Genomic DNA, 18,070 nt, shown 5'->3' on the forward strand with positions numbered 1-18,070 from the left:
ACAGAAATAAAAATTTAGAGAAAATACTAACTTTCTAAGGTAAGACTAATCTATTTGGACCAAAATTCCTCTGACTTTAGAAACCTGTGATACACTAAACCTTCTAATATTTATTTACCCAGCTGACCCTCTCATGCATTTTGCTCAGCCTGGTCCGGCGGTGAGAATGCACGCCTCTCCTGCATTGCTCTGCACATCTGGATAGTTACATGTGTGGATTCAATTCGCAGTGCACTTAAGAAAAATTTGCTATGAAAATAAAGCACCGCATTTATTATAATTTTACAGAGAGGTACACAGAAGTACAACAAATCACTGAAGTCTGTGGTCTGCAAGAAGTCAGATGGTAGCTGAAATTTCACACTTGGCATGTTTTGGCCCAGGGGCTACTGAGGAACACAGCTAACGTGAAAAACGATACCAATAGTAAGCCCTTGGCCATGCACTGAGAATAAGGCTCCCCTGCAAAAAAATGAATGAAATGAAGCAAAATTCTTACTTTTTAACTTTTTTGGTAATTATTTAGGTAGAAGTAAACCAAAACAATAATAGTGATAATTTCTGAGTGGTAACCTTACTGGTAATTTTTTTTTAACTTTTTTCTATGTGTTTTAAGTTTTCTGTGACACATTTTTTTTAATATTATGGGGGCACCTGGGTGGCCCAGTTGGTTAAGCGTCTGACCCTTGATTTCAGCTCAGGTCATGATCTCACAGTTCGTGAAGTCAAGCCCCGAATCGGGCTCTGCGCACCGACAGCGTAGAGCCGGCTCAGGATTCTCTCTCTCTCTCCCTCTCTCTCTTCCCCTCCCCCACATTACATAATGATAACCATTCCAGAAATCTGCTTTACCCTACCTTGATAATACCGGGTCACAGGATATAGAAGTTGTGGCCAACACACTTCATTTCTGTTACAGTCATACTCTGTAAAATTGATCTGGAATCTACAAAACATTTTAGAAGATTACAGTAGGTACAACAAAGCACGCTTTTGATGAGACGCATCAAAACCTGATGAAAGAAATAAACTTATTTTCCAGTATATATTTTTCTGCTTCCTAATAACATCAACTTAGGTTGCCAACCGGTTTACCTTGTTGGTGGACGGGGTAACTGTGCAGGTATCTTAATAAACTGGACGGATGCACTGACAGGGAAAAGGTCGGCCTTATCTTCACAAGTAAGCCCACACTGGAACTGCCAGTTCACCAGGGAGAGCCTGGGAGGAAAAGATTTGCAGGTAACACATCCACCAGTCGTTTCTGATCTGTTAAGGGCATCAAGTAACTGACAGCAACAATATAAATTGGGATTCTCTTTAAAAACGTTCAAATTCTAGTAATTTGTCCCCCTCTTTGGATGCTGTAAAATTTCTAATAGCACAGAGAGAGAGGAGCACCTCATAGGCCGATCACCCAGCTACAGTAATAAACAATATGAGAATAAGAACAACAGCTAACCATTTGGGAGGATTTTCCAAGTGCAAGGCGCAGTACGAAGGCGCCTTTATACGTGTCACGTGTCACGTGCACACGCACCGCGTCATTCTTAGCAGAGCACTACTGGGTGTGTCTGGTGGTTAACGTCTGCCGTTGCTGCCTATCCAGCATCCCCCCTTTGCTCTTGTTCCGGCACCCGCACCCAACTCCCCTTTGGGAGACGCCCTCCCCATCATGTACCCCAGTGGATTATTACTTTCACGGATTTCAACCGTGCTCAGCACAAAGCACCCGTTGCTCATCTCTGTCCCCCCAAGAGACCCCGCAGAATCCCTCACACACAGCTTCACAAATACTTGTGAGAACAAGTTACCATTACACACACAGTGGATACATATTCCATTTATACATATACTCCCGTGGCTAATATTTGCAATTTGTGAATACACGATCAGACTGTAAATTGGCATTTCTCTATTCTTCGGAGCACTCTCAACTTTACTGACTCTCTCCAAACGACACTTATCCAAGATGCAATCAAACCTTGTCTCTATGCCAAGTATCTCCTGCTGAGTAATCCCTTCCACTGCACCAGCATCTGAGCTGAGGATGCGGACGTTGAGCCGGGCAGGAATATCCGTACAGATGCCATTCACACTCACCGATGGGTCTGCCCCTGTGTCTGTGTCGGGGGCATCTGCGCCTACAGAGATGTCAAGTGGTGCATTTTGGAAAGAATAATTTAGTAACAGTTTTCCTACAATGTCATGATGCAGGGGGAGAAAACAGGAAATGTTATTAGATAGCAATCACATTACTGCATCTTTCACCTCTAATAACTGTGTTATCCATTAAGTTCAAAACTTTTCCTTGTAAAGTCAGTCACTGGAACCTTAAAGTCCCGGACCCACGGGGGCGCCTGGGTGGCTCAGTTGGTTAGATGTCTGACTCTTGATTTCGGCTCAAGGTCACGATCTCACAGTTTGTGAGATTGAGCCCCAACATCGGGCCCTATGCCGACAGTGCAGAGCTTGCTTGAGATTCTCTCTTTCCCTCTTTCTCTGTCTGTCTCTCTCTCTCAAATAATTTTTTAGTGAAAAAACTCAACTTAATAATAAAATCCTTGACCCACATAATAAAGCCATAAATCCTGATTCAGTTCCCAAGCTCCAAGCTCCCCCAGAGTTTTAGCAGAAATACCACACAATTGCAGTAAAATGCCACAAGACAAAGGGCATGCTGTCACTGCTCTCGTAAAAGCTGTGTACGACATTTGAAATGCAGCTAACAGCTTTAGTTAGTAGGGATTAAGTAGTTCGGAAGCAATTTCCTAATGTGTTGCCATAGAGTAACACACATGGAAGAGAATAGAACTAAAGAGGAAATTAACTTTCATTCATCTTGAAAACCAGCCCTCAGGGGAAAAGCGGCGAGGTGGATTACAGGAGGGGTGGCGGGTGGTGACACTGTGTTTTTATGACATCCAATTTCCTCCTCCTCGATGCGCGCATTCAACGTCACTTCTCTTCTGCTTATCAACCAGGACCAGGGTTGATTTGGGCTTACATGTGACAGAGAAGCTAACTGCTTCCACCTTGAAGGCAACAAAATGCCATCACCTCCGCTTTCTTACCTAACCACCTTGGGTTCTCGGTCTTGAAACCTGCCACACGTTCCGCTTCTCAGGTGCTTTCCTGACCCCCTCCCTCCATCCCCCGGAGAGTCCACAGCCCATCCAGCCGGCCTAGGTGGCAAAGCCCAGGAGTTGACAAGATTCTGTTTCCAAATGAGGATCCAACCCGGGGTCTAGTGGCTGGAGCATGGGGCGCGGCCCCATGGCCCCCGGGACCCCTCCCAAAGTCAGAGAGTGATACGGGCACGTCGAGCCCACAGACATGACATGATCCCTCACCGCCCACAGAGGGGAGGGGTCAGGGATCATAATGATCCAGACCGAATCACAACGGGTGAGAAGAGCACAGGCAAGTGTCTGGATGGTTCTTTGTGCGAATTCCAGCCCGCTGAGCCGAAGCGACCGAAGGTGGTAAGGTAAGGCGTGCAGGACGCAGAGAGCTGCTTACACCAGCCAGGCAGAGGGGAGGGGCACAGCCGCCCCCGCAGCGACAGGAGGGGACTTAGGAAAGCGGGTACTGCAGAGCCGGTTAGCTCTCTCTGGCCCCAAAAGGCAACCCGTTAATGAGAGCAACAGAAGAAGCTTTCTTTCTGTTCAGCATATTTATACACTTAAGACCCCCCACGACGTCAGAAAGACTTGCCGCCTGACTTGCCGGCTGCGGAGACAGCAAAGAGGCTGGAACCCCGGCTTTTGGTTCCAGTTCTGCCACCACAAACCGTGGCCTCGAGCTTCTGCACTGACAAGCAGAGCGAGCTGGAGCTCAGTGGCCAGACACACGTATTGGATTCACAGCTGAACTCGGGTGTGCCGTGGCAAGCTAGCGTGGCTCACCGCTGCTGCCTGTGCCACGCACCTCACCTCCTTGGCCGATGGATCCCCTGCTAGCCCTTCGCTGCAGACGCCCCGGCCCGAGTCTTCCTACCCGGCCTGGGTGGTCCCTGCTCTCCTGACCTGCTGCACATTAACTTCTTTCTTTTCTAACGGCTCTGTTGGGACACAATTCATATGCCACGCAACTCGCCCATTTAAAGTGTACAATTCAGTGGTTTTCAGTACACACACAGAGTTGTACAGCCATCGCCAAATTCCATTTGTAATGCCCCCAAAAGAAACCTTGTGCCCATTAGCAGTCACTCCTCGTTTCCTCCCAACCACCCCCGCCCCTGGCGACCACCAGTGTGTTTTCTGTCTCTACAGATCTGCCCATTCTGGGCATTTCATACACGTGGCATCAGACAGTTCGTGTTCGTTTGTGTCTGGCTTCTTTCACTCAGCATCACGTTCTCCATCACCTTATTTTCTTTTAGGTTAACAACATTGCTTTGATAAATTAAAAAGTCCGTTCTCATCTGCCTACGTCCCTGGCGGTCAAAAACAGCAATGCAAACTGAAATGCACTGAAAAGCTTCAGCACTCATTTAGACTTCCTTTTACAAAGACTTAGCTCATAAAACAACTGGGCAGTTTGAACTTCATGTGGATTTTCTCTTAAACAAAAATGGTGGGGCACCTGGGTGGTTCAGTTCGTTGGGCATCTGACTCTTGATTTCAGTTCAAGTCATGATCTCACAGTTTGTGGGTTCGAGCCCCATGTCAGGCTCTGCATTGAACACAAAGCCTGCTTGGGATTCTCTCTCTTCCTCTCTCTCTGCCCCTCCCCCACCAGCACACATGCTCGCTCGCACTCTCTCTCTCTCTCTCTCTCTCTCTCTCTCTTAAAATAAATACATAAACTTTAAAAAAAAAGGGGGGGGCATTGTTAATAAGAGGTAAAAGATGTGAAGAGCCTGCTGGCTGGAGAATTAACCTCTAAAAACAAACATCATTTGAGCCACAGCAAAGGAAGAGCTGCCTTGTGGGGCTCCCACACACGCAGGGCTAGCACTATGTAGTCATAGCAACAAGTTACATGCTGCACATCTATGCAGCTTTGACTTACGTATTATTTCGACCCAGCCATCGCTAGGATCGTTGTAGTTGGAGTTGCCTCTCATTGCAACATGAGTTGCTTGTACTAATGAATCAAGTAGTTCAACAGCATTCTCCCTGCAAAAGAGTAAGACATTTCTCGGCACATGACCGGTGGGTCTCATCCTGAAGTCCTTTCCAGGGAGTATCTGGGTTGTGCTTGCCGGGTGCCTAAATCAAAAGCTGCCCGAGGAACTGGCATTAAAAGCTGGCTGGGTGTCTTTCTTCTCTCTCTCTCTCTCTCTCTCTCTCTCTCTTTTTTTTAATGTTTATTTCTGAGAGAGACAAGAGAGCAAGCAGGAAAGAGACAGAGAGAGAGGGAGACACAGAATCTGAAGTAGGCTCCAGGCTCTGAGCTGTCAGCACAGAGTCGGACTCTGGGCTCGAACTCATGAACCGCAAGCTCATGACCCGAGCCAAAGCCAGACACTTAACTGACTGAGCCACCCGGGCACCTCGTGTCTTTGTTCTCTTTGGTGGACCTAAGCCACTTGGGGAGGAGGACATACAGAAGCAATCTTTCACTTTGGACTTCAAATGTTAGTAACTTATGTTGGTATCATGTAGTTTATAGACTCCATTGGGTGGTCACAAAAGTTGGGAGGTGGGTAGATCACATATCAAGTTACCAGGATAAATTTATGGGCCATAGTGATCCGATAGCAAAAAGAACCTTTTAAGTATCTAGCTAGATTTTTGAGCCACAAGATTAAGTGAAGATGAAGAATTAGAGGACGCCTGGGTGGCTGTCAGTTAAGCAACTGACTTTGGCTCAGGTCATGGTCTCAGGTGCATGAGTTCGAGTCTTGCTTCAGGTGAGCTCGAGCCCCATTTTGGGTGAACACGAGCCCCATCACAGGTGAGCCCCGCTTCTCTCTCTCTCCCTCTCTCTCTCTGTCCCTTGCTCACTTGTGCCCTCTCTCTCTCAAAAAATCGGGGCGCCTGGGTGGCTCAGTCAGTTGAGCGTCCGACTTCGGCTCAGGTCACAATCTCGCAGTCCGTGAGTTCGAGCCCCGCGTCGGGCTCTGGGCTGATGGCTCAGAGCCTGGAGCCTGCTTCCGATTCTGTGTCTCCCTCTCTCTCTGCCCCTCCCCCGTTCATGCTCTGTCTCTCTCTGTCTCAAAAATAAATAAAAACGTTAAAAAAAATTTATAAAAAAATTAAAAAAAATAAATACATACATACATACATAAAATAAAACAAAATAAAATAAAACGAAATAAAATAAAATAAAATAAAATAAAATAAAATAAAATAAAATAAAATAAAATAAAATAAAATAAAACCGCTTCTTTAAAAAAATGAATTGGAACTTAGCATCCTTCCTTTCTGACAATGTCACTGACAGGTAAAAACCTTATAAACTGCAGGAGAGAGCCTTCTATCCCACAATCAAGAGCCTCTGCTCGTAAGTGATACCTGTAGTCTACTTCCTGTCTAGGGCCTCCCCCATCTTTTCCCATGTAGTTCCCAAAGAACTACACTACTTGGGATGTGTTACAGACAAAATGGGTATAAGGATACATGCAATAAAAACCACAATGAGGGGCACCTGGCTGGCTCAGTCAGTTAAGCATCAGACTTTGGTTCAGGTCATGATCTCATTGTTCGTGAGTTTGAGGCCTCTATCGGGCTCTGTGCTGTCAATGCAGAGCCCATTTCAGACCCTCTGTCTCCCTCTCTCTCTGCCCCTCCCCTGCACATGCGCTAGTACTCTCTCTCTCTCTCTCAAAAATAAATAAACATTAAAAAAAAATGTTAAACCGACAATGAGATATTTCTTCACAACTACTGAGATGACACCTATCAAAAAAACAGAAAATCGGGGAGCACCTGGGTGGCTCGTAGGTTAAGCATCCAACTTCAGCTCAGGTCATGATCTCGAAGTTTTTGAGTTTGAGCCCCGCGTCGGGCTCTACACTGACAGCTAGGAGCCTGGAGCCTGCTCCGGATTCTGCGTCTCCCTCTCTATCTGCCCCTCCCACACTCATGCGCGCACGCTCGTTCTCTCCTCTCTCTCTCTCTCTCTCTCTCTCTCTTTCTCTCTCAAAAATAAACATTAAAAAAATTATTTAAAAAACAGAAAATAGTAAGTGTTGGGAGGATGTGGACAAATTGGAACCCTTACATTGCTGGTAGAAATATAAAATGGCACAGCCACTGAAAATAATGCAGTGGTTCCTCAAAAAATTTAAGCATAGAATTACTCTGTGACCCAGCAATTCCACTCCTGGCTACATGCCCAAAATAACTGAAACCAGGGAGTCAAACAAAAATGGGTATGTGAACGTTCATAGCAGCACTATTCACAACAGCCAGAAGGTAGAAAGAACTCAAATGTCCATTCACAGATGAACAGATAAACAAATGTAGTGCAGCCGTACAATGGAGTATGACTCAGCCACAGAAGGGAGCCCAGCACTGACACCTGCTACAACATGAATGAGCCTCAAAAATACTAAGCTGAGTGAAAGAAGCCCGACACAAAAAGTCACCTATCGTACAATCCCATTGATATGAAATGTCCAGAAGAGGTAACTCCCTAGAGATTGGTGGTTGCCAGTGGCTGGAGGAAGGGGGAGGGGGAACGACGGTTAGTGGGCACGGACTTCCTTTTGCAGAGATGAAAATGTCCGGGAACTAAATAGGGGTGGTGAGTACACAACATCATAAATGCATCAAATGTCACTGAATTATTTACTATAAAATATTAATTGGGGGTGCCTGGGTGGCTCAGTCGGTTAAGCTTCCGACTTCAGCTCAGGTCACGATCTCGCAGTCCGTGAGTTCGAGCCCCGTGTCGGGCTCTGGGCTGATGGCTCGGAGCCTGGAGCCTGCTTCTGAGTCTGTGTCTCCCTCTCTCTCTGCCCCTCCCCCGTTCATGCTCTGTCTCTGTCTCAAAAATAAATAAACGTTAAAAAAAATTTTTTTTTAATATTAATTGTATTATATTCACCTCAATAAAAAAAAAAAAAGAATGCATTTGCATATCCATTAACACACTTCCCAAATGCCACCCAGACAAGTGCAAGGTTCTTTATACACCACGTAACAAGTATTCTTTGAATGTTAACCACCCCAATTATATTTGCCTCCTGCCCTTTTCGTACTTCTAGGAGGATTGGGTTCCAATGATGAACAGACTTGAGCAGAGCAACTGCATAAATATGGATGAAAGGGCTTCGGTCCCAGGGAAGAACTCGATTTCCCCCTCTATCAATATTTGAACCAATTGTGAATAAACTGTACTTATTCACTGTCCACTACCATTTTTCCAAAAGCTTTTTATTCGTACTGTAATTTTTCACAGTCATGTTGTCTTTACTGTTCGTGCGGTGAATTCGTTGTAAGCAAACCACTCAAAACGCAGGAAAATTGGCCAACGATACACTCACCTGAGCTGAGTACAGTTTTCACTGGTCCCAACTTCTAAAAGACATCCAGATAGTGCATTTTCTCCAAATAAAATGGGTTTGAAAGTTGCTGATGTACACAAACCCCTTCCAGCTAGAAAATAAGAAGATTGTCCTCTTACTATTTTTGCTAAACCAAAGTAAAGAGTTACTTCAAAGTTTTTCTTGGAAAACAGTATGTAGAAATAAAGTTTCCAGTTTTTGAGAACCGAGGTCATTGTCACTCTACTCCTTTCAAAGCTGAACAAAGGAGCCTTTCTGTACCTGGACTGGGATCAGTGGTTTATTCTAAACATGTGAGTTAACGCCTTCTGGCAGAAGCAGGTAAGTGCCACCAAGGCACAGGTTTCCCATGGTTCAGAACAAATCTATAGTTGTGTCTCCAGGCAACCACGACAAGGGACTCTCCAGCCAACCCCGTATTTAAGTCTCTCTTACAAATGACTAGCTCTTCAGGTGCAAACAGTGTTCAATTTTGAGAAAACGGAGAAGCATGATCTCCCCCATCCCTACCCCCACCCCCACCCCGGCTAAATAAACCAACAGGAGTTTGAGGAGATTACGTGATTAGATGCAGAATATGGCAATATTTCCAGTTCTAGCTTACCGAAGGGCTAATCATATTACCAAACCAGATTACCCGATTGCCAAAGGTGCAGAGTCGTCACGTTATTCACCCTGTTGGCATTTAGAGCTCGAACAGGCTTGCCAAGTTGGTAACCTAGACAAACAGAATAATAAGTGGCTAAAGTTAATCTGATACAGCAAGCGTGACCTTGTCAAACAGTATGAAAGAGGAATACACAACACAAGGAAGCACAGGGAAAAAGCTGTGTCAGAATACAGTTGAGCAGCACCTGGGTGGCTCAGTCGGTTACATGTCCGACTTCGGCTCAGGTCACGATCCCACGGTTCATTAGTTCGAGCCCCGCATCGGGCTCTGTGCTGACAGCTCGGAGCCTGGAGCCTGCTTCAGATTCTGTGTCTCCCTCTCTCTCGCCCCTCCACCACCATCCCCCCGCCCCCCCCCCCGCCCTGCCTCTCTCTCTCTCTCAAAAAAAAAATTTTTTTTCTTTTAATTAAAAAAAAAAAATACACTTGAAAAGAGATACCATCTTCGTTCCTTTCCTCTGTTTTGTTTTTACTTTTTTTTTAAGTTTGTTTTTATTCATTTTGAGACAGAGAGAGGACAGCACAAGTGGGAGAGGAACAGAGAGACAGGGAGAGAGAGAATCCCAAGCAGGGTCCATGCTGTCAGCACAGAGCCCAATGTGGGGCTCAAACCCACGAACCCATGAGTTCATGACTGGAGCCCAAATCAAGAATCAGATGCTTTACCGACTGAGCCAGCCAGGCGCTCCCATTTTGTCTGGGTTTTTTTCACAAAGATATTTGTGCGACTTTTTAGATAAACCCTGGAAAGTAACAAGCAGGCAGGAGTCAGCCCCGGCCCCTCGCACTGAGGAATCCACTGCCAAGCAGGCCAGGTAATGAATACTCGTGAGTGATCACGACCACTTTTGTCACAGGTGCTTTGAAAGGGGACTGACACCAAGGTAATCTTTCGACAGAAGGGTCTCCAGTAAATCAGTTCCACCCCTCGGTCTGGTCCAGGTCCTATTTCCACTCGTGTCCTATTAACCCACCTTACGGCTCCCACCTTGTCATTAGGAAAACGTCCATATGTACGCAAAAGTCAGAAGGAACACCACGGACGCCGATGTAGCCGCCACCCAAAATCAACGACCCTCAATATTGAGCTGTATGTGTCGTGTCTATATTATGCAAGCTTACGCATACATATTTAATTTTTGCAAAAGGCCTTTTGAAAATAAGCTGCGTACTTGACACTTCACCTCGAAAAGCTCTGACATACATCTCCTGAAATAAAGGATATTCTTCTACAGAACCATGATACCAATATTTCTCCTGAGAAAATTAATAATTCCTTAGAATCAACTCCTATCCAGTTCATACTGCTATCTCCCCCGATGTCCCCCAAAACACGTTTCAGGGCTGTTTCTACAAACCGGGATGCAACTGGGGTTCACGCGTGGTGTTTGTGCTTCCAACGTCACCTCTCACCACTCGGGAACAAGCAGCCTCCCCTCCGGCCGCGTTCGACCCTGCCCGCGTGCACTACCCCCCACGCTCACTCCTGCCCCGTTGGCCTCCCCGGGGCTAGCCCTGCTCTCAGCCCGCACTGGCTGCTTTCCAAGGTACAATCTCCTCCGCACAGCCCACGACAGAAACACGCTGCAGGCAGAACTCTGACTCGCTCTGCTTCTCTTCCCACACTGAGATCAGAACCTGCTCCTACTAGATACTTAACACGGTTCCTTAACGATGGAGAGTTTAGGGGCATGGTCAACATTCTACTTCCCTGCAGCTCTGGAGTACCTGTGCGTAAGCCCAGTGCTCCTTTATTCATTTTCTTATATTGTTCTCTGTTGTTTCCATGACCCCGTGCTGTCTTTCCAAGTGAGACAGTGAATTCTTTGAGGAGAGGGCCCATGTCGTGTAGTCTTCCTAAAACCCCTCCTGCCTCAGAAAGTGCTGTATATACACAAGCTATTTCACAGACTGATCAGTTCTGGCTCATAATCAATTTATTCTTTTTTGACAAGAGCTTCAACATTTTTCACATGTTCTGATGGTGCTTCTCAGAAATCATGTGAAATTGAATCATGGAATGAAAACCCTTAAATTCCAGCAGCCTGCTAGGAAACCCAACAATATTAATCTATTTTTAATGTTTGTTTATTTCTGAGAGAGAGAGAGAGCATGAGCAGGGGAGGGGCAGAGAGAAAGGAAGAGAGAATTCAAAGCAGGCTCACACTGTCAGCACAAAGCCCGATATGGGGCTCGAACCCACAAACTTCGAGATCACGACCTGAGCCGAAGTCGGACATTCAACCGACCAAGCCACCAAGGTGCCCCGAAACCCGACAATAAAATCCCAAACTCCACATTAACAAGTACACTAAAATCTCATTTAAAAGGAAAAAAAAAAAAAAAAAATATATATATATATATATATACACACATATACACACACACACAGGGATGCTTGGGTGGCTCAGTCGGTTAAGCGTTGGACTCCTGATTTCAGCTCAGGTCATGATCTCACAGTTTCTGAGATCAACCCGCACATCAGGCTCCACACTGACAGCACAGAGCCTGCTTGGGATTCTCTCTCTTTCTCTGCCCTCCACCTCCACTCTCACATGCTTTCTCTTTCCCTCAAAATAAATAAATAAATTTTTAAAAATATATATGTAAAATAGATCAGGCATTATTATTAAATCAATATGTACAAATATTGAAAATCATGCAAACTAAAAAGTTATTTAAAAGTAAAAAAGTTTTGAAAATAAATAGGGGAGTCTGCGAGTCGCTTAAGTGTCCAACTTCGGCTCAGGTCATGATCTCACAATTCAAGAGTTCGATCCCCACGTCAGGCTCTCTGCTGTCAGCACAGAGTCTGCTTCAGATCCTCTGTCCCCCTCTCTCTGCCCCACCCCTGATCTCAAAAATAAACATACATACATACATACATAAAAATAACCAATAAATAAAAGTAAAAAAAGTTGTTCCTTCATGGTTACTTACTGCCTGATTAAGAATAGTAAAAGGAGGGACAAATTTTTTAAAAACAATGATAGTTTATCCATCCAACATATATTTACTGAACACCTACTATGGTTCAAGTCAGTGCTGTTCAATAAAAGTGCAATGCAAGCCACATATGTGATTTTTAAATATGACATATTTTTAGAATTTTTTAGACATTAAAAATTTTTTTCTAGTAGCCCCATTAAAAAAAAGACAGAAAAAGGGGATGAAATTAATTTGAAGAATGTATTTTATTCAACTCAATATATCCAAATATTATCATGTCCACATATGCTGCTGGCCACATTGCAAGTGCCTAGCAGGTGGGCGTGACTAACAGCTGATACATTGGACCTGCAGTTCTCCTTACTGTTTTAAGTTTTTTATGTTTATTTATTTTTGAGAGAGGCAGAGAGAGACAGAGCATGAGCAGGGGAGGGGCAGAGAGAGAGGGAGACACAGAATCCGAAGCAGGTTCCAGGCTCTGAGCTGTCAGCACAGAGCCCGATGAGGGGCTCAAACCCACAAACCGTGAGATCATGACCTGAGTTAACGTCGGACGCTTAAGCGACTGAGCCATCTGGGTGCCCCTCTCCTTACTGTTTTTAAGCGCTAAGGAGGCAACAGTGAATTAAAGAAGCAAACAAATATATAACGAACCAAGTGATGCCATATTTGCACATAATGACAAAATGCACATGCCTGGAACTTCACAGTCCCCATGAAGTCTCTCCATGGACTCCATCGCGTCTCCATCTATAGCTTCTTATTTCTTAAAAAGCTAATTTTACCAACACTTCAAAGGCATTATACAAACAACAACAACAAAAAAAAACCAAGCTGTTATCAGAAAAAGAATACAGTGTCACAAAAGAGAAAGAGACAGGCTAGAATCACAAACTACAATTGGAGAGAGTTACTTATAATCATCACTGTGGTACAGGAGTATTCAATTAAAATATGTTTGTAGGATCAGTGATTGACATACACTATCTTACCTGGATTTCCAGAAAATTCCTTTTCATCACCACTATTATAGCTTAAAAATTTTACTGTAAATCTCTGTGTCATGATCCCTAGAAATAAAACACAAGACAAAATATAGTGTGTACCATTTTACTAGGGAAAGAAATTATCCCCCATAGTGTCATTTTCTTTATCTTATAATTACATTTTGACATGCAAAAAAAAGCCTTTTTTATTAAATCACAATTACAAATAAGAAAAAAGTCTGACTTAGTTTTACACAGAATAATTATGAGAATCTTTTTTTTTTTTTAATTTTTTTTCAACATTTATTTATTTTTGGGACAGAGAGAGACAGAGCATGAACGGGGGAGGGGCAGAGAGAGAGGGAGACACAGAATCGGAAACAGGCTCCAGGCTCTGAGCCATCAGCCCAGAGCCTGACGCGGGGCTCGAACTCACGGACTGCGAGATCGTGACCTGGCTGAAGTCGGACGCTTAACCGACTGCGCCACCCAGGCGCCCCAATAATTATGAGAATCTTAAAAAAAAAGTTTTCAACTGAAAACATTCACTGCTCTGAACAGATTTACCTTTCTGGTGAGCATTAATTGCTACCCTAATAATTTTGACATTTATTTCACTGATTGTATTATTATTCCATCTGAAAATATAATGTTCTTCCACATTCACATTTCTGGGGGCCGATCCATTACTTAAAAGTGTTTCTGCAAAAAAAAAAAAAAATTCTGTCATAAATTAACGACCTTGAGCTCAGGTCTATTATTGGTCCCACCGAGTCAGCACTGGCCACCCCCGCCCCCCCAGCATCACAATATGTATCCTTTCCCTTCCATTTTTGTACCCCCGGAATGTGGCTCATAGTTTGATACAGAGACGTGCTCAGTAGAATGTTTGTCAAAAATGAAAGGCTAACAGAAGGTCGGCTCCTTAGAAACAGAGGCCTGCTGTCTAGTTCACTACTATATTGTAGGTATTTGCTAAGATTCGATGAATGAATAAATTTGAGAATTACAACATACTGCAGAGAAATACAAATATCCTTAACAAAAATCCTGATGACATTAGCCAAACTCTGAATCATTTGTTTGGCTGAATTAAAACTGCAAAGTTTAATTATCAAAAAGAAAAAAAGATGAAACTTAACAGAAGACCATGGGGGAAGGGAAGGGGAAAAAAAAAAACAGTTACAAACTGAGAGGGAGACAAACCATAAGAGACTCTCAAATACAGAGCACAAACTAAGGGTTGATGGAGGGAGGGCGGGGGATGGGGAGGGGAAAACGGGTGATGGGCACTGAGGAGGGCATTTGTTGCGACGAGCATTGGGTTTTATATGTAAGCGATGAATCACGGGAATCTACTCCGGAAGCCAAGAGCACACTGTATACTCTCTATGTTTGCTACCTTGCCAATAAATTATATTTTTAAAAAAGAAGAAGAAGAAGAAAGAAACGAGTAAGAGAAAGGCTAAGGCGAGAAAAAAAAGAAAGAAAGGAAAGAGGGGCACCCGGCTGCCTCAGTCAGTAGATCGTGTCACTCTTGAGCTCAGGGTTATGAGTTCAAGCCCCATCTTGGATGTGGAAATTACTTAAAATAAAAAAGTCTTAAAAAAAATTTTTTTTAAAGAAGGGGCACCTTGGGGCGCCTGGGTGGCGCAGTCGGTTAAGCGTCCGACTTCAGCCAGGTCACGATCTCGCGGTCCGTGAGTTCGAGCCCCGCGTCAGGCTCTGGGCTGATGGCTCGGAGCCTGGAGCCTGTTTCTGATTCTGTGTCTCCCTCTCTCTCTGCCCCTCCCCCGTTCATGCTCTGTCTCTCTCTGTCCCAAAAATAAATAAACGTTGAAAAAAAAAAAAAAAATTAAGAAGGGGCACCTGGGGCACCTGGGTGGCTCAGTCAGTTGGGTGTCCGACTTCAGCTCAGGTCATGATCTCACAGCTCCTGAGTTTGAGCTGTGCATCGAGCTCTGTGCTGACAGCTCGGAGCCTGGAGCCTGCTTCGGATTCTGTGTCTCCCTCTCTCTCTCTACCCTCCTCAGCTCATGCTCTGTCTCTCTCTGTCTCAAAAATAAATAAATGTTAAAAAAATAAAAAATAAAAAAAATAAAGAAGGGGCACCTGGGTGGCTCAGTTGGTTAAGCATCTGACTCTTGATTTCGGCTCAGGTCATGATCTTCCAAGCATGAAATCGAGTCCCACGTCAGGCTCAGCAAGGAGCACAGAGCCTACTGGGGACTCTCTCTCCCTCTCTCTCTGCCCCTCCCCGACTTGCGCTCACTCTGTTTCTCTCTCTAAATAAATAAACAAATAACCTTAAAAATAAAAAGGAAAAGAGAACAAGAAACATAAATGTTGGTTCCCTGGAAAATATTTTCGAAAAGGTTCACAGAGCCTGAAAACTGGCAGGGACACTGGAGCCCCCATAGCTCGGGACTAGGCAACTGGCTCCAGGGCACAGATATCGCTCCTCAGCAAAGCAAGATGGAACAGGGAACAAACAGAATGTGGAACAGACAAAGTTCTAATTGCTGTGAACCTCCTTAAATTCTTAATAAAAACATATTTACTCTAAGACTCTATACTACTTACAAGAAATGACACACATATTTCTGTAGAAGTGATGTAAAAGCGTGACGTTAAATTACCTGTCCTGGTGATGAACTTGTCTGGGTCGGTTGCTTCCTCATAGATTACTCTTGGTGTAACGATGCCTGAAAAGATACAGAAATTAACTTCATAGGACGACATGGCCCAACATGATTACATTTACTTATTGAAAGTGAAAGCTAATCAAGCAAATACGATAACTGCGCCTGACCCGTGTGCCTGCTACAAAACTCTCCCGCTCCCCAGACGCCACCAAATAGGAATCCCACTGTTCTTGGCATCTGATAACAACGGAGGAGGAGGATCCAAAGTCAGTGATAATAATCCTGAGAGCCACTCTCCTATAGGAACAAAGAGGCAGTCCACGACCAGGCAGAATGTAACACGGAGCGCTCGCTTAACAAGCGGTTTGGGGCTTCCTCAGAAAGTTAAATCACCACGTGACTCAGCAATGCCACTGGTAGGTACAGGTCCAGGAGAAACGCAAGCCTGTGCTCACACAGACATCTGCACGCGAGTGTTCAGAGCAGCACTCCCGCGGTCGCCAAAAGCTGGAAACCCAAATGCCTAGCAAAGGACGAACGGATAACACACGTGGCACAGATATCCATGCGATGGGATATTGACCAGCCATAAACAAGGGTGACATTCTGGTCCGTGCCACGGCAGCTACCCCTTGAAAATGTGATGCTAAGTGAAAGAAGCCAGACATAAAAGACCACGTAGTGTAGGATTCCTTTGTTACGGGAATTCCAGAACAAGCAAATCCATAGAGATGGAAAGGAGAGTCATTAATGGTCCCTACGGGTCAGGGCACGGGGAGGAAGAAGAGGCTGTTGGTGGGTACCGGAGGGGGGGGTGTCCTTTAGGGGGAGGAAATGTTTTAGAACTAGACAGAGGTGATGGTGGCACAGCATTGTGTATGTACTAAATGCCACTGAATTGTACACTTCAAAATGGTTGACTTTAGGGGCACCTGGGTGGCTCAGTTGGTTAAGCATCTGACTCTTGATTTCAGCTCGGGTCATGATCTCACAGCGGTTCATGAGATCGAGCCCCACGTTAGGCTCTGCACAGTGCAGAGACCGCTTGGGATTCTCTCTCTTCCTCTCTCTCTCTCAACATAATATATATAAAAATAAACATTTAAAATGGTTGATTTTATGTTATGTGAATTTTGCCTCAATTTTTATTTATTTTTTTAGTGTTTATTTTTTTTTGCGAGAGAGAAACAGAGTGAGAACAGGAGAGGGGCAGAGAGAGAGGGAGACACAGAATTGGAGGCAGGTTCCAGGCTCTGAGCTGTCAGCACAAAGCCCGATGTGGAGCTTGAAATCACAGACTGCGAGATCGTGACCTGAGCCGAAACCAAGAGTCAGACGCATAACCAACTGAGCCACCCAGGCGTCCCTCAATTTTTAAAGAAGAACTAATATGCAATGTGCTATCCTATGGAACGGGACTTTTTCTGAAGAAAACACGTTCTTCGACGGACAGCTGAAATATTTTAAATTGATCCAGTAGAAGTGATTTATACTCTCACGAGATCCCGGTTTCTGTCGACACTTGGGTCTGTGTTCTTTTTGCAAACCAATGCAACGTACCTCCCAGCACACCATTCTTGATCTTCGCATTGATAATTCCATCTTGTTCCTGGGATACTTCCAAACTAGTGGCGCACTGCACATCGAAATTCTGAAGGAAAGCCACCGGTGCGTTCTGTAGGCACTGCCCAGCCAGGGACACCTGAGGGTGAGGGAGAATCCCAACAGGGCTGTGACTTCTCTTCGAATCATAAAATACAGACCAACATCTCACGCAAGCGCTCTTTCTGCGGCCTGCTCCTACTGGTGGCTTAGTTTCAATAACGACTAGTTCACTCGCTAGATGACCAACAAAGAAAATGATCTAGTTAATTTGCTACACAAAGTCTGGAAGCTTTGTCACAATAAGTATTATTTAACGAAAACAAAGAAAATTCCCTGCTCTGCTCCATTGACTTTGCAGAAACATGATGATGTTCAACTTCATTTTCTCTCCCTCATGACAACCATACTTTTGTTAAAACTGTAAAAAATGGATTCCTTAAACAGTGAAGAGAGACGATTTGGACTCCCATGTTTTCTTTCCACAAATGCTTTTTTCCTCGTGATTTTGGACTTAAAAAAAATATTTTGGGGCACCTGGGTGGTTCAGTTGGTCGAGCATCCGACTTCCTCTCAGGTCATGATTTCACAGTTCGTGGGTTCGAGTCCTGCATCGGGCTCTGTGCTGACAGCTCAGAGCCTGGAGCCTGCTTTAGATTCTGTGTCTCCCTCTCTCTCTCTCTGCCCCTCCCCTGCTCGTACTGTCTCTCTCTCTCTCCAAACTAAATAAAATATTTTTAAAAATAAATAAAAAAATA

General features: G+C 44.6%; 1 protein-coding gene across 3 annotated transcripts in view; it reads right to left on the reverse strand.

The window, feature by feature from the left end:
- Positions 1-245: 245 nt before the first annotated feature.
- Positions 246-18,070, reverse strand: part of TCTN2 (tectonic family member 2) — a 29,050-nt gene continuing 11,225 nt past the window's right edge. For all 3 annotated transcript variants that reach the window (XM_086681496.1, XM_086681494.1, XM_086681495.1), the window contains 11 exons: positions 17,271-17,412; positions 15,705-15,770; positions 13,633-13,767; positions 13,072-13,149; positions 9,099-9,179; positions 8,441-8,552; positions 5,017-5,123; positions 1,985-2,144; positions 1,096-1,221; positions 858-946; positions 246-462 (listed from right to left, as the gene is read on the reverse strand). In XM_086681496.1, coding sequence (XP_086537622.1) covers positions 359-462; positions 858-946; positions 1,096-1,221; positions 1,985-2,144; positions 5,017-5,123; positions 8,441-8,552; positions 9,099-9,179; positions 13,072-13,149; positions 13,633-13,767; positions 15,705-15,770; positions 17,271-17,412 — 1,200 coding nt within the window. In that variant the 3' untranslated portion in view covers positions 246-358. The remainder of the gene's footprint in view (positions 463-857; positions 947-1,095; positions 1,222-1,984; positions 2,145-5,016; positions 5,124-8,440; positions 8,553-9,098; positions 9,180-13,071; positions 13,150-13,632; positions 13,768-15,704; positions 15,771-17,270; positions 17,413-18,070) is intronic.

This window comes from Puma concolor, chromosome D3 (assembly GCF_028749965.1).
Source record: "Puma concolor isolate L17-30 chromosome D3, mPumCon1.1.hap2, whole genome shotgun sequence".
Lineage (NCBI taxonomy): Eukaryota > Metazoa > Chordata > Mammalia > Carnivora > Felidae > Puma > Puma concolor.